The sequence below is a fragment of the Chaetodon auriga genome, chromosome 23 (genome assembly GCF_051107435.1).
Source record: "Chaetodon auriga isolate fChaAug3 chromosome 23, fChaAug3.hap1, whole genome shotgun sequence".
Lineage (NCBI taxonomy): Eukaryota > Metazoa > Chordata > Actinopteri > Chaetodontiformes > Chaetodontidae > Chaetodon > Chaetodon auriga.
In genome coordinates this window covers 8,843,030-8,858,509 of record NC_135096.1, presented here as the reverse complement: position 1 = coordinate 8,858,509, position 15,480 = coordinate 8,843,030, and the positions used below count along the sequence as shown (strand labels likewise).

At 43.2% G+C, this 15,480-nt stretch overlaps 2 protein-coding genes across 5 annotated transcripts; both read left to right on the top strand.

The window, feature by feature from the left end:
* Nucleotides 1–3,167: 3,167 nt before the first annotated feature.
* On the top strand, nucleotides 3,168–9,143 carry cep70 (centrosomal protein 70). 4 transcript variants are annotated; one of them, XM_076723906.1, is made up of 17 exons: nucleotides 3,168–3,315; nucleotides 3,744–3,764; nucleotides 4,208–4,307; nucleotides 4,415–4,538; nucleotides 5,091–5,271; nucleotides 5,427–5,602; nucleotides 5,756–5,815; nucleotides 5,981–6,080; nucleotides 6,167–6,255; nucleotides 6,332–6,409; nucleotides 6,750–6,837; nucleotides 6,953–7,105; nucleotides 7,185–7,337; nucleotides 7,511–7,679; nucleotides 7,790–7,898; nucleotides 8,027–8,106; nucleotides 8,484–9,143. In XM_076723906.1, the coding sequence occupies exons 1-17, from the start codon at nucleotides 3,283–3,285 to the stop codon at nucleotides 8,543–8,545; spliced, it is 1,776 nt and encodes a 591-aa protein (XP_076580021.1). In that variant the 5' UTR covers nucleotides 3,168–3,282; the 3' UTR covers nucleotides 8,546–9,143. The 4 variants fall into 4 exon arrangements, 3 of the variants coding, with proteins under 3 accessions (XP_076580021.1, XP_076580022.1, XP_076580023.1); XR_013076259.1 differs by lacking the exon at nucleotides 8,484–9,143 and having other exon boundaries at nucleotides 7,794–7,898; XM_076723907.1 differs by lacking the exon at nucleotides 6,953–7,105.
* Nucleotides 9,144–10,197: 1,054 nt separating this feature from the next.
* On the top strand, nucleotides 10,198–13,958 carry LOC143316152 (ankyrin repeat domain-containing protein SOWAHC-like). Its single transcript, XM_076723905.1, has one exon. It carries the CDS (start codon nucleotides 10,316–10,318, stop codon nucleotides 12,131–12,133), a length of 1,818 nt encoding a protein of 605 aa, XP_076580020.1. The 5' UTR covers nucleotides 10,198–10,315; the 3' UTR covers nucleotides 12,134–13,958.
* The last annotated feature ends 1,522 nt before the right edge of the window (nucleotides 13,959–15,480 follow it).

Here is a 15,480-nt window from a genome sequence, read left to right as displayed (position 1 = left end):
GCACACACAGATGCAGCCTCCTGCTAGCAGCATGTCTGTCTGTCTACTGCACTTCCTGAAATAAATGCACTGACCTGAGGGTCCTCGCTCATGCTCTGGAGCTTGCCTGGAATCATCTCTGTATCTGCTGAACCAAACCAATCACCTTTTCCAAAGGTGCCTGTGTCGTATCAATCTATAGTAAATATAAGACTGCACCGTTATACAGTCTGAGGCTCATTATACCATAGTCAATAAACAACTTTTAAAGAACTGAAAAGTGATTTTTACAGTCAGCCAATGATGAAAGATCAATAAAAAAAAGAGTATCAAAGTGGAATTCTAAACACTCTATTTGGAAACAAATGGTTATGAGTTGGAGAAAGCTCAGTGGTCCAGGTAGCACTGAGGTGATGTAATCACCCGCCATAAATCATACAGCTCAGGTCAATGGGACCCTCGACTCCGTTCAAGGCCTAAATTTCCATTTTAATTTTCTGCTCAGTGGAGTTGATGTATGTGGGGACACAGTGAGTAGCCAGGCTCTTCGCTCCCTTCGATTCATTATTAAATGACGACCTTTCCTTTCTGGATCTATGAAAACTCGACTCTCTCACACGAGACAGGTAGGTGTGTGGACTGCAGTGACACCAGCCTTTTCCAATCTGGTGAAGAGAAATGTCAGACAGGGTGAGATTAGGAATTCATTTCAGATGCTGTGGCTTCAAGATTTACTTACTTTGGCTTGGAAATCCCTTACATGTGTTTACCTACACAGTGCTTGTGCGTCTTGAGGGTTCTACTTCTAAATGACAGCTTAAGGACAATTACCAACGCTTTTGCATGCAGTGTTGTTCAATAAATTCCCCATTACTGTGTTGAGTTTGGCTCATGAGGAGCCATGGCTTTGATTTCTTCCTTGTCTTTTGCAGCCTAGTCAGAAATCAACTTCATGAGGTGCAGCACGAGCAAGGACTCTCACATTTCAAGCTTGTCCTTGTGCCTCTTTTTCTGACCTCCAGGTGCCTGCTGGTCTGCTTGTCACTGGGAGTTGAAGATGTACTTCGGCAGACAGAGTTAGACTTTCTCCCTGCATGCTCAGCCCATCTGAATTGGTGTAAGTTTACAGGGGCTTGCAATGCTGGAGGTGTTTGATCGCTCTAGCAATTATTTTTGATATACTGCATGCATGTTTGTCTTTCCAGTGAATCTTTTTGGGAGGACTCCAGGGCTCTGATGTGTCTGCTTAGCAGTGATCTAGGTCTCTGCTCCACACAGTAGAGTAGGAAGAGCAGATGTCCTGTGATCTATCAGCTTGCTCTTTTGTATTTGGACTCAGAAAAAGACGACCTGGTTGCAACTCGCACAACACAAAGACAAAAAGCTGCCCATGCTCAAATAAACGCTGATGTGACCATAAGCATAATTAAGACAGCGTTAAGCAAATGGCAGACAATCTACAGTGTGCATTTGCATTTAAATATCTATTTTTGACCTTTCCATTCAGCAAGCTGAAGTTCAAGATAAAGCGGCGACATCTGTATGTGATCTCAGTGACATTAGAATATTCGACATCCATGAAATCAAAGCCAAATGTGATATTTCCCAAACCATGAGTGTACTGTGACACATGATGGTGAGCTGAAACTGCAACGCAGACACCTGTTTCTGCCTTCCACACCTGCTGAGAGACACTACCTGTCTGAGTCCACAGCATTTCACAAGACTGTGTGGTTGATCCGAACAGATTTTGCATTCATTTACATATTAATGAGGAGAAATGAATGAAATGTCTGTCGGGTCTCAAAGTTCATTGAGTGTTAATATAAACATGATAACAAGCATACTGATGTACAAATGTGTGCTAATTAATGCATCACTCAGCTTTGTAAAAGACTCAATTAGCATGTTTTGTTTGACAGATTATGTGGGACGAACGGCAGTTCAAGTCTCTTTTGTTTTAAATATGGGTGTCTAATTGGTGTTTGAGCCCTGGGGTGACTGTTGGATGTCATCTGATATTTTTATTTCAACACATGTGTTCTTGCAGCCTCAAGGTGCTGCATCTTTAATCTGCTGTTTATGTGTTTTTCTAAAGCACGGTTCTTTTTGTAATTGTCTGTACTGGAACTTGGTGTTATCTGCATTTACTCATTTCAGACTGGTCAGTCGATTGAACTCATTTGGTATTTTTCTGAGGGAGACGTTGTTGCATTGTGAAGAGCTGCTGAGACATTTCTGCCATCTTGTGGTTGCTAATGTTGAGCACAGCAACAGTGTTCCTGGGACCTGCTGTCAGCCTTATTAATACAGAGAATTCATTGAGTGAATGCATTATTTATCACACCAAAATGAATGTGCTTTTCTTCCAGTATTGCTGAGTAGGTCGGGGAGGTTTAGTGTGTTTCGTCTGTGTACTGAAGCACATGTTATCTTTTCTGGTATAGATATATAGATGGACAGATACTCTGCATGTCACAGCAGCATTCAATCACATTCTAATACATTTTAGTTTCCCTCCATGTGGTTTTCAGACAGTATGTGTGAAAAATAATATTTCACATTGCATGGGGGGCACTTGAACTCATTGCTCTGGATCATAAATAGACCTTATTTCAGTATATTTTCATCTAAACAATTTCCAATTTCAAGGATTTTGGGCTCTTTCTTTGAGCTATTCACAGAGAATGGGGTTTATTGTCAAGTCACACAACAGCAGTGCTATATAACAACACAAATGTTTGCCTTTGGGCTATAATTCGGTGTTGTAGAGAAATCAAGGAGTACATTTTCGTACTGATGAGCTTGGAGTAAACCTCCAGGGAATGTTTGAAATGTCCCTAAATTGTCCAGAGTATGATACAGGTGTCTGCATATTGACACATTTCCTCTAAATAGCTTTGGTCATATTCAGTTCCTCCTCTGGAGAGCTGTATGTGACAAATACCAGTACTGTATAATGGAAGACAAAGTATTACATTGGGGAATCTGTCAGGAAAGGCAAAATGGAAAGTACACAATCGTCTAACTAATTACTTAATTAAGGAAAATCGGAGGGAAATTTGTTTCGTTTCGTTTAATTTAATTTAATGTTCTGCCAAGCGACACTCTACACTCCAGGCCTCTAGGTGGCGGTAATGCGCCCTACAAGATAGTTTGCTAGCTGAGATCCAAACTCGAAGAAGAACGAAGACGAAGAACGAGGAAGAAGAAGAAGTTGTTAAATTTAAACTAGGCTGAATAGCGAACCCAGTTAAACGCAGTATCGATGTTACTAATTATTGGTAACTCACTTCGTCATTAATGTCATATCTGCTAGCAGTAACAAACACACAGGTAAAGTCGCCACGAAGCCTTTTTAGCTCCAGAATCTAACGCAGCTCTAAAGTTCAAAATGCTAACTTGGGAGCCGATATATTGAAGTATTGTCTCAATTTAGCTGAAGCTACGCTGAATCTAGCTGGTTCCTGTCACTTCTGTTCAGTTGGAGAGCTTGACGACAACTTCATTCAACATTTATTATTATTTTAATTGAATGTCTCGCTTGATTGGCTCCTCGTATGCCGAATTTGCTAAAATAACCTCAACATTCCTAAATTATATGATTTTTTTTTTTCTCCAATTTGTTGTTGTATGTTGTTGTTAACAGCTCCGCACGTTTAAATTCACGGATTTTAAAACTGAGTCGAATTCAGTTATTGCCAGTAAAGTAGTTGTATCGGATCTGCGTACAGCTCTGAACACTATTGTTTTATCTCCTGCAGGGGGGCGTAACGATGGAAGAGGTGAGTCAACGTAAACAAAATGATGCTCATCCGAGGCTGTAGAGGCTTGTGTGTGGAGTGGGTGGGTGTCGGACAGATGATGGGGGAGTGGATCGGCTTTCATTCATTGTTGTGGTGCAGAGGTGGTAGCTGCAGGAACTGTAGAAACCTTATCACCAGTGGGCTTTCACCAGAGGCATCTCATTCTACAAAGGCACTCAAGTCCTGCAATGATTAGAGTTATACTCCTCAGGTGCTACGTTTGTGCTGAGAGGAGGACTTTTAAGAATGGACAGCAGGACAGCTACTTTTTTACAATCAAGAAATAAGACATATGTTTATCTGTGGACGTACAGGCAGTTTCAGGTAGTTCTTAGATTTCTTCGGCAGCTTCGTGTTGCTCTGTGATGTTTCTTTCCTCCCTGTGCTTTCCTCTTTTGACTTCAATCCTGTCTGTATTGCAGCAGGAGCAGGTAGAATGGGATGACGTGAACAAACTTCTGCAGCATCATGGTTTTAAGCCAGTGCATTTTGCAGATCCTGGAGAGAACAAGAACATTTCAGGTAAGAGTCGCTGGTTCCAGTTTCTTGTCAAAATGAACTTGTCGTGGTGAAATTCCAGTTTTAAGTAGGATTTGGAAACGATTGCAAATGCTCACATGTGTCCTTAGATTTGGTTCTGCTGGACAAGAAGTCAACTGGTGAGATTAGGATGACTTTGAGGACAATGCTCACAGACTCAGAAAGAAGACAGGCCCTCATCCAGGAGCTCATCAAGTCCAATAACCAACTTAAGTAAGTCAAACAATGAAGCTGTCAATCATTCCCCTATGAAAATTAGACATTTGTGTCTAAAATGTATTAGTCACAGCAACCTTTTGCCCAAATCTGCAACATATGCGGTGCAAATAGTAAATAGAGTAGTAAAAATACGGTTTTTAGAGGGATTGGATCTCTAACCACTAAGAAAATATAGGTATGTAGTAGACTCATGTCAACCTCCTACAATGGAAATTCTTACATGCCTGCAGTGTGTATTACTGTGGGTGTTATACGTCCGTATCTGTTTAATAATGTATCTGCAGTGTGTGTTGACCACCTGTCCCCCTGTCATCTCAACTGATCAGTGTCAGATGAGTATCAGTGAGATGACTGGACTTCTGCCATCAGACCCCCTCAAGGCTCTGGAATTCCTTGTCTGAGGAGATCAGCCCCCCCAGGGCATTACACTATGAAGACATATTTTTTTAAGAAAGTCTTGGGATGGGAGGGAAACCACCAGCCAGTAGGTGAAGAGAAAGCACTCGTTGCATTGGGAGAATGAATCTTTTCCATGTGTGTCTTCAGAGAGGAGGCTCATGAGCAAATGAGACAAGCCGCTCAGAAGTCTCAGAGGGCCACAGAGCTGGAGGGGCTGCTGGACGAGGTGAAGACCAGACTCCAGGACCTGGAAGACCGTTACCTGGGCAAGGCTGTCCAACAGCACAGCCACACACAACAACTGCAGCAGGAAAAACAAGAAGCACAGGTGCGTCAGCAGATTTTCACAGCAAGCCACTACAGGCTGAGACTTGTTGCACATAATTTTTGATCTTGCAAAGCTTTTTAAAAATGAGAGTATTGTCTATCATCAGCTTCAGTCAAGAAATATCATTTTCTGAGAGAGAAAAAAATCTCTTGCAGAAACTGTGTCAGGTTCTGGAGCAGAAGCTGTCTAAACAGAGGGAGGAAGCAGCTCAGCTTCAGAGGAAGCTCTACTTCACCATCAAAGAGGAAGAGCGACGATTGGCTCGACAGAGTCAGACCTTCCAGCACATCTGCAACAAAGTCAGCCAGCAGAACTCCTCTGCAGACCAGCAGTAAGAACATAATATTCTCTTTGACAAAGAAATTGTTTCTCCAGGTTTGCTAGCAAGCTTTTTCCCACAGCTTTCAACTGCTTCGTGTGGACTTCCTCGAACAGAAAATGCTGTGTGTTGAGTTGAATTCTCTCCTGGTTCTCACGTCTGCAGGGTGTTGGATGTGATTGACTTCTATGAGAGTAAAATGACTCAGCTGCTGGATGAGCTCAGGTAACGCATGCCTCCAAAAATTCAGTATCAAGTGTCATTTGGCAGGCACAAAATAAAGTTTCAGAAAAGGCTGTGTTGGTGTTGTCTTTCATAAATGATGTAGATCACACCCTGCAATGAGCACTGTTGCCTCCACTTGTACTAAGCTGTTCATTCTGACCCCAGATCTGCCAGAGGAGAACCAGAAGGATCTCAGGTGGCTCATCAGACAAGAATCAAGAAAGCATCCAGCAATGTCACTCCATCATTCAAAACCATTCTCAAGGTAACCAGACCGGAAGGTAATGTTTATTCATTTTCACGTTGTTCTTTCCCCGTTTCATGATGTAATACTCTTGGATTTCTTTCAAGGGGTACCAGGACCAGCAAAAGTCGAGCAAAAGTCAGATCGAGGAGCTAAAGAGGGAGGTTGAGCGCCTGAAGCAAGAGCTGGAGTCCAGGTGTGTGCCTATCCAGCTTGAAACAATGCACGCTCTGTCTTATGAATATTCACGCTGACTGTGTTTTCCCGTGCAGGCCGACACTCAAAGAAGTGAAGTTCTACAAACACAAACTCCGCCGCTTGGAGGGGGCCAACAAAAGCAGTCACACAAGGTCAGAACGCTCGTGAGAATAAAGGATTGTGCACTGCTCTCTGAATCTCTGTATCTGATGCACACACTTCATTCAGGCACAGCTATGTTTACAACCACCGATGTGGTGTTCATCCTTTCTTCATTCACTCATTTGTTTTTGTGTTTTTTGGGTCCAAGTTAAAAGACAATCATTCACTGTTTTAAAAAAAAAGCAAATAAGGCAGTATCTAGTTTTGTCATCAGTTGCCAAGCAACATCTTTGTTTTAACTTTGCATAAGCACGGTGGATGGGTGCGTCCGTCATCTGGGCCAAACTTTGGAGTTTGAGCATCCAGGTATTGATCTAATCTGATCTGCAGAGTGACGAAAGAAGACAACATGACTGAGATCAGCGAGAACATCAGTGACCAAACCAGGGAAGCCAGTCTGTGTGTCCACTACAGCCATGTAAGCATATTGTTTGATTCCATGAGATTTCCTGTCTGAGTCCTGTCCTTGTTGTTTGCTAAAATCTACCTCAACCAAACATAACGAACAAGACTTTTCTTCCCCTGAATTCCAGCTGTTGAGTCAAATCAGTGCCATTGTGACGAGTCCCAAAACCCCGTTTCGACTGCACAGGCAGAAACCCTCCTCTGTTGGTTCGCAGCGGGCTGAGTTTCAGTCCCTCCTCCCCACACTGGAGATTTGGGCTCAGCAGCTCTACCTGCTACAGGTAAACACCACCTGTCTGCAGGCTTTAGTATTATTTACTCTTTTAACCGATTAAAATTCTTCCATGTGTATGTTGGTAGGATTTGCAAAGGGGGTTAAATAAATTGACTGCCAGAGTGATGCCCTGGCAGCCGTCTGATGGCGGCCACGATGCTGCAGAAGCAGTGAAGGTGGAGGATATGATGTTGCTGGTGGACACCATGCTGGAAAACACCTCGACTGACAACGACAAGGTAGAAGACTTGTTTACTTTTCTACTTATGGTGTAAAACACACTCCATGGTGCATTGATTGACTGATCAGAGGCTGCCGGAGTATCTGACTGATGTAGGACAGGGTCAACTCCAGTGACACTTATTTATAAGTGTCACTGGAGTTTATAAGTGTGTTTTCTGTGGTGGTGTAGGTGCTCAGGAGTCCCACTCGATACACTCTGGCCTCCATGGTGTCCCACTTCCAGAAGCTGTTTGACGTGACCTCCCTCAGCGGTGTGTACCCACGTATGAACGAGGTCTACACCAGGCTGGGAGAGATGACCAACGCCATGAGGAACCTCCGAGATGTTCTGGAGCTAGGTACGCTTCTGCTGGAATCCAAGCTTCATGTGTTGTTTAGTCAGTTTTGGATATTTTTATGGTAGAAATGACAATGGAGAAAAATTGTGATGTTTGTGGTATTGTGTCAGACAGCAGGGTTCCTCCTGCTGAGGTGGTGAACCAGGTGGCCAGACTGGTTTCCTCCACTGAACACACTGCTGGACTCCACAATCTGCTGGGAGATGCTGAAATTGACAGGTTGTCACATACAGAACACACACATATTGTTTGGAATGTGAGACACCACCAGCTCGAGAGCAGCTTTACTGCAGGGCGACAGGAACCCAACGTGCTCCTTGAAGTGATTTTATATTTTTACTCTGCAGTATCATCGTCAAAGTGAGGCAGCACGAGGAGTTCTTCCCTGCCTTCCATGCGCTCACTGTGGACATTTTACAGACTCTCGGTATGTAAGACACAATACACACACCAAGCAGCTGGGCCTTCCTCCTTGTTTGACTTGATTTGACTGATTGGCGTTTCAGCAGATCTTTATCAGAGCACCACATGTGACAAATATACATACATTCAAAAAAGATGTAGATGTCTGACTGAGGCTGATTATCAATATTTGAGAGTCAAAAAATGCAAATTGCAAATCGGATTGATTGTAGCACTGGTTCAGCCTGAGGGTACCCTGACCAGGAGCAGGTTCATCTGGAGGGATCAGTTTCCATATTTATTAAACCGCCTTCATGAAATAAAATGCACTGAGAATGAATGTGTGTGTGTGTGTGTGTGTGTGTGTGTGTGTGTGTGTGTGTGTGTGTGTGTGTGTTTCAGGTGTGAGTCACCTGGATGACATCCTTCCAGCTCTGGAGTCTTTGAAACAAACAGCTCAATGACACGTTGCTTTGACTGAACTTTGCTTTGAGTGCTGTGTTTTATTCAGTGTCATGATTGTGGAGTGATTTTTGTTTTTAACAAAAACAGAGTATTTCTTTGGTGGAAAGTGATGGAAGGATGGATTGCATTGCTTAAAGCTCCATTGTGGAAGATTTAGGAGAGTTCCATTAATGACCTCAGAATGAGACCCTAACAGTAAAATGAAAAAGCAGGTCCTCTTCAGGGCGCCATCGGGGAGGGTGAGGCACAGGGTCTTGTTGTTTGCAATCTGCAACCTCACCACATATATGCCACTAAATCCAACTGCTCAGAGTGTATGCTTTGTAAGTTGGGTGAAGCATCCCTTTACATTGCCTTCTTAAGTCACTTGCAGATCACCTTTTGTGGCAGTAGATGGAAGCATAATCCTGGTTAATAAACATGGCCGCACTCTGCCTGCACCGCGATTTTTCACTGTGTGTCCTACCTGTAAGTAGCTTTGACTGACAACAGTTTTTATGGCAAAAAATAGTGAATGCTTTGCTTTTATCCTCTGACTGTCTTCTTATTTAGTATTCATTTTGGGAAAAGTCATATATTTTTTTAAAACCCATTATTAAGAAATTTCTTTTCAGCGGTTTTTGTTTTAGAGTGTCATTTTTTCCTATTATCTATTTATTTTTTTCATAATGGCACTTCAGCTCAGGTCATTCCGATCAAAGCAGCAGCCAATCAGGCTCGCCCAGTTGTTTGTTTTGACTGACAGGTGAAGATGAAAAGTGGCATTATGAAATACAATAATCATAAATAATTATTCAGTTACACTGAAATAAAACTGACCAATAATCAAAAGGAATTAACATATCGGTTTCCATGTCATGTATAAAAGCCACGTGTACATTTACAATGGAAAGCTGCGTGCGTGGCGCTTCACAGTAAGTCCAGCCCAAGTGATTCACCTAAAGAAGACTGTTAATCTCTTACACAACCCATGAAACTCACATAATTCTGTGTTACTGGGAATACTTTACATGATTTGACTCATCCTTTCGCTTTAAGCGAAATAACAGCAACACATGTTTTCTCCTCAACCTGTCCGGTTTTGAGCACCTGGCTGACTCAGGCTAGTACTATTCCAGACTTGTCAGTCTGTCTTATGCAACACAGCAACCAGTTCGTGGTTTTCCATAACAAGCTGTACAAATATGATTCATTGAAAGTGAATCAATAACCCAAGACAATCATTTTTCCTGAACTCTTAGTAATATATACACGTCCATTCTTGGTTGATTTACTCGAGCAGCAAAGCTCAGCTCACAAACAGGGGGCATCAATGCAAAGCTGGTAACGCCATTGCCACTGAGGTCCACATTACGAGTGGACTAAACATAGAAAAATCTGAATGTATGTCAAACACAATTATGTTTAAAAGTTCATAAATAATAAAATATTTAGAAGTGTATTAGAACTTACATTGGGGACCATTCAACCCCCCACACAGACAAAATGGTACGGCCCGCAAGTGTCAGTTTCCTGCACTCGGTTGCTAGGAGGCGGAGAACGCCTGACAGCTAGAAGTAAAACGCAGGGAAAAGCTCTGCCTCTCACTGGTCCCCACTGAGCATCGTTAACGCTTCTATTTCACTCGTTTCTGTACCGAAGGATCATTCGGTGGGTTCCTCGCTGTGGGACGGTAAGGCTGGAAAGCATGTTTAGATGTTGTTCTGCTTCTTCAACCGTTATCTCATCGCTGGAGGTAGAACACAATATAATAATAAGTTGTCGAATTGATGTTGATGATGGCCACCGACTGCAGTCAAGACGCAATTTTGGATTTTCTGAAGGAGAAAGGGGGCAAAGTGAAAAACACGGATTTAATTGAGCACTTTAAGCCCGTATTCCCCGAGGAGCCAGGCAAGAAGGCGACTGTACGCAACAGGTTTAAAAACTACGTTGACAACATTGCTTTTGTAAAAACTGAGTGTGGAATCAAGTATGTCTGTCTGAAGAAGAAGTTTCGTGGTTCTCTGAAGGAGCAGCGTAACTCAAGTGTCGGAAACGAGACAAATGGGACAGAAACACAAGTTTTAAGTGAAAAGAAAGCCTCAGGTACAGACTGCAGTCAGGTTCGCGGTGATGACGCAGGGGAGGATCCAGCCCAGCCTCGTGCCGCCCGCGCTGAGGTTCAACAACAGACACCTGGCTCAGGTTACGGAAATGACAGCCAGGTGAAGGTTCTGCGCGATTTCCCCTCTACAACCATTTTCCTGGACGACGAAAGTAAGTGTCACGAGTTTGTTTGTTTAGTGGAGGAGGTGGACAGCAGCTCAGGTGAGATGGGAAACAGAGGGAGCTTTCGAAGAGAGAGGAGGGAGTCCAAGAAGGAGCAGGTGGCGAAAGCGCCTGACATACCAGAAATTGCAGTGATTGAAGCTTCGCCTCTCCCTGCAGAGGGAAGTGCGTTCACCTTGCCTGGGCCTGTACAAACTGGTACTGCAGGACAGACAGACGCATCTACTGTTGCGCTCAATCCCACAGAAAGACAGGTTGAGACTGAGTCTCTTTCACTTGAAGGCCTGAAGAAAGCGGAGCAGATTCATGTGGTGACCCGGCGGCGAAACTCAACAGGATCCCAGCCTGGAACCAGACAGCTGCAGCCAGACAAAGAGGAGGACGAAGGACTGCTGGACACACATAGTTTGTCTGGAAGTGAAGGGAACAGCTCCCCGAAAGGCAGCCGCAAACACTTCATCGAGGTCATGATGAACAGCTCCCCCCAGGTGAGGCGTAGCATAGTGTTACGCAACTCATTTTGCCTGTCCTCCAAGAGTGATGGGGACTCAGTGTCATTGGTCTCCTCCAACCTGGAAGACGACAGGGCCTCCGTCACTCTGGACCCGCTGGAACATGAGTGGATGATGTGTGCTTCAGATGGGGAGTGGGCCAGCTTGTACCGCCTCCTCACCACAGAGCCCAGCCTCATTCTGAGGAAAGATTTCGTCAGCGGTTTCACCTGCCTGCACTGGGCAGCCAAGCATGGCAAGCCTGAGCTGTTAGCATTGATTATCAACTTTGCCAAACAGCACAATGTTGCTATCAGCGTCGATGTTCGATCCAACACCGGCTACACGCCGCTGCACATAGCCGCCATGCACAGCCACATGGAGGTGGTGAAGCTCCTGGTGGGTGCCTACAATGCAGATGTTGAGATCAGAGACTACAGCGGGAGGAAGGCCTGCCAGTACCTCACTGACAATGTGAGCGTGGACATACGGGACATCATAGGAGCATATGAGCATTCAGGCTCAGACAAGACAGACCAAAAGGACGGACGTCGCTGGAGGTTCTCCAAAGTCCTCCAGTCTAACCTGAAGCCCCTCAGGCTCCTCAATCCCAGTGACTGCGACTCTGTGGACAGAGAGTATCTACCCAGAGAGAAACCCGTCAGGAGGAAGTCGTCATTCAGCAGGATGAAGCCCAAACTCGAGAGGCTCCGCTTGAGGACGTCGCAGATCGTCCACAGCACGTCGTTCCGTGACACAGAGGAGCTGGAGGGGTCTATCAGAGGTTCCTTTAAGGCCAGACCCAAGACACATTTCTTTGGGTGAGATCAATACTTCCACAGGACAGGAAGCAGTGTTTAAGGATGTCGACAGTTGAAACACAGAAATGTAGCAGAAGATTTTTGCATATTCATATAGATTTGTGGGATCAGATATTCGTATTCATCCAATCAGATGTAGAAATAGTTCCTGCTCCTGGAGCGGTTAAAGGTGGAAAAATTACTGTTACTCTCATTACTCACTCTGTGTTGAGAAATGGTAGCGATACGCAGTTTGAGCCTCAGTAGCATCAGTGATATCTATGTCAGATAGCTAGATTAGGATCTTTAAATGTTTAAGATAGATGTTAATTAGTCTGAAATTGCTGCTCATGCAACTCAAGCTAGTAACAGATTTAAAGTGTAAAGAGCATGAAATCGACTCTTTCTATTTAAAGCAGAACAGCATTCTTTGATCATTTTACGGATAAGGCTGCAGTTATGCTGCAGGAGGTAAGATATATCAGGCTTCGGTTGTAGACACAGTACTTATTATGGGTATTGCTGGTTTGGCTCTGCATATTGCATTTACATATATATATCACCAGCACATCGCACAAAATTAAATGAATGAAAGGTAATTAAGCAGCACTGGTTATTTAGTAAAAAAGTTTCCTCTTCTTTTTTTAGTTTAACTTATGCTCTGAATGACTTTTTAACCACAGAAACGACAGCATAAGAACTTTCTGATGATGTACTGTATATGACTCATTTTTCACTCCAGATCTACAAAAAATGCACACAGAGTTACATTATTTATCAGTTAAGTGACTGCCTGTGACTCTCTCTGTGATGTGACTGCAGGTCAGCCTGCTTCTCTTTATCCAGACACAGCTGACACTAAAGCCTCTTGACCTTCAGACGCTAATCTCGGCTCCTGCAGGCAGATTTCTATGTCACAAGGTTGTACTGTGAGGCCAGGCCAGAGGCAACGCTAGAGAAGTTCTGGTCTTGGGTAATTTTTACTTTTCATACTTTCCAGCACCAGATTGTTAGTGTGGTGACTCAGGCCACCAACGTTGGAGGGTGAAAAAGCCATCTGGGCAGGGCTAAATCCAAGAAACTGGATGCTTTGGTGAAGGCTGTGCACAGCACTGAATTTTACATGTGGTTTACTTAACTTATGCTTTTTAATATATGCATTTTATGGGAGCCACACTGGAAAATAACATGACTGAACCAGCAGGAAACAACGGTGTGACGCAGCAGGGTTATGAATCACACATGATGCATGAACAGATTCATGTAATGCACAACATGCTGCTTCATTTCAGAACTTGACTGACTGTATCAAGCTGTGTTAAGGTTCTTAATGAGAGGCCCATGGAGATGATGGTTAATTGCTTACATTTCTTCATCAATTTTACATTTTCTCATTGTTATATATATCCAGTGTTGGTTTGGAAGGGCCGACTGGTTTGTCAATCATGCAGAAAGCGGAAATTTCACTGTGGATCGTCTCCCTTTTTCAAATCTGCCCAGTGTTTCCATTTGGGGAATCCCAGACTGTCTCTCTGTTATTATGGTAACCAGTCCATTTGCTGCGTGACCGCAAGTTCAAACCTCTCAACCTTTTCAGTGTTTTTGTCTTAACAGAATCTTTTTTTAATCTAAGATTTTCTTTAACTTAATGGCACCTTTGGTCTTTTTTATTACATCTTTGCACATTTTAATAAAAACAGCTCTTAGATTTTTATTCGCACATTATAATGTGACATACACCTTTACTCTTACAGCTCAGAGATTAGTAAATATTTTTTGAGTTACTTGTACTTGGGTCATTTTATTGATGTGTGTGATGTTTTTACTCTGATCAAATAAATAATACTGACAACTTGTATAAAGGACTGTGTCTGATTTGACTCGTGGTGCGTGCAAGGCAAGAATGAACTTTTCCCACCCAAGAAAATAAATAGGTTCAGTTCCCACTGCTATAATCTGTCTACCCCACATGGCCAAAAGTATATGGTCAACTAACTGTTCCTGCCATGTGTGACAGCCAGTCAGTCACAAGAGCAGTGGCAGTTTGATCAGCTGGCGACCCACAGTTGGACCCTGTAATATAAAGATGGTTACACAATGAAATTTGATGTGGTCCTCACCCAATATGTGAGTCCTCACAGGGATCAGGAGCTGCACATAAGGGCAGATTGTGCTGAATTAATGCTTTCCATTGTTTTCCTAAATTCACTCAAAAAAGTGAACTAGGGGCATTGTGCACTTTATGTCAATTATTATTTATTTTAATTTTACCCATGTAACTTTTTCTAACAAAGTTAATTTAATAATGTCTCGCGTTATCTGTATAAAATCGTAATGTGCTGCTCAACCACAAACGATTGACATCAAGCAAATTAGCGCTGAAATACCGCTCGCATCCAGAAGGTGGCAGTAATGCACCGTCAGCGGCCGTGAAGGACTGACGAACAGCCACACACCTGGCCGCGCTACTTTCGAGTTGGAAGAGGTAAGAGACATATATTTGTCACCAGTAATTGTGTGTTGCCGTGTTTGTGTCGTACACGAAATTTTGTGTTTGTGATTCAAGCCGTGTCGTGCAGTTGGCGTGACAGGGCAGTTGTAGTGAGCAGGACATGCTAGCTTGGTCGGAGGTAACATTACTGCGTGACCTCAGTGACATTTCATCCCGGCGCTACTTGCACTGTTGTTTTATTCTTGCTGGGTCGCGGTGTCTTGAACAGCTAATACAAAAACTATTATTTTGGTGAGGTGACGAGTGGTCTCATTGTTGGCACCGGAGCACAAAGTATTGACTGGTAGGTGGAGGCTTCATAGAGTCGCGTGGCTGTTAGCAAAATGAAAAGTTCAGTTTGCGTCTTTTTTCGCCCAGTGAAATTTCATTATGTTCCGGGCTGCATACAGATATCAGTATATAACTTGTAAAATTGCCATTTGTTTTGTTTTACGTTTCAAACAACAACATTTGTAATTTTACACTATGATGAGCTTAAAATTAAGGGGCTTTAGTTGTGTCCGATATTTCAAGTGTGGCACATTCAGTTAATGCACAAGTGTAACGATGAAGTGCTATTTATCTAGGCAGTCTGATAAGTCTTTAAATTTTATGCTTTTAAAAATTTGGATTAATTATTAACAGCTGTGATATGGCCTTATTTTCTATTTAAGAGGAGAGCCCAGTCAATGACCAGTACCTGTTTTTCAGGTTGAGGTGTCAACTTGACCAACACACTACCCAGCTCATCCAACGGTGCAAGAAAAAAGGAGGATCTGCAGGTGCCAATCACACAGGTATGTTTTTCTATTTGTAGAAAATAGATCAAATGCACTTGTTACTATTATTTGGTGCAAAGAATGGTTCATGTTTGACACGTG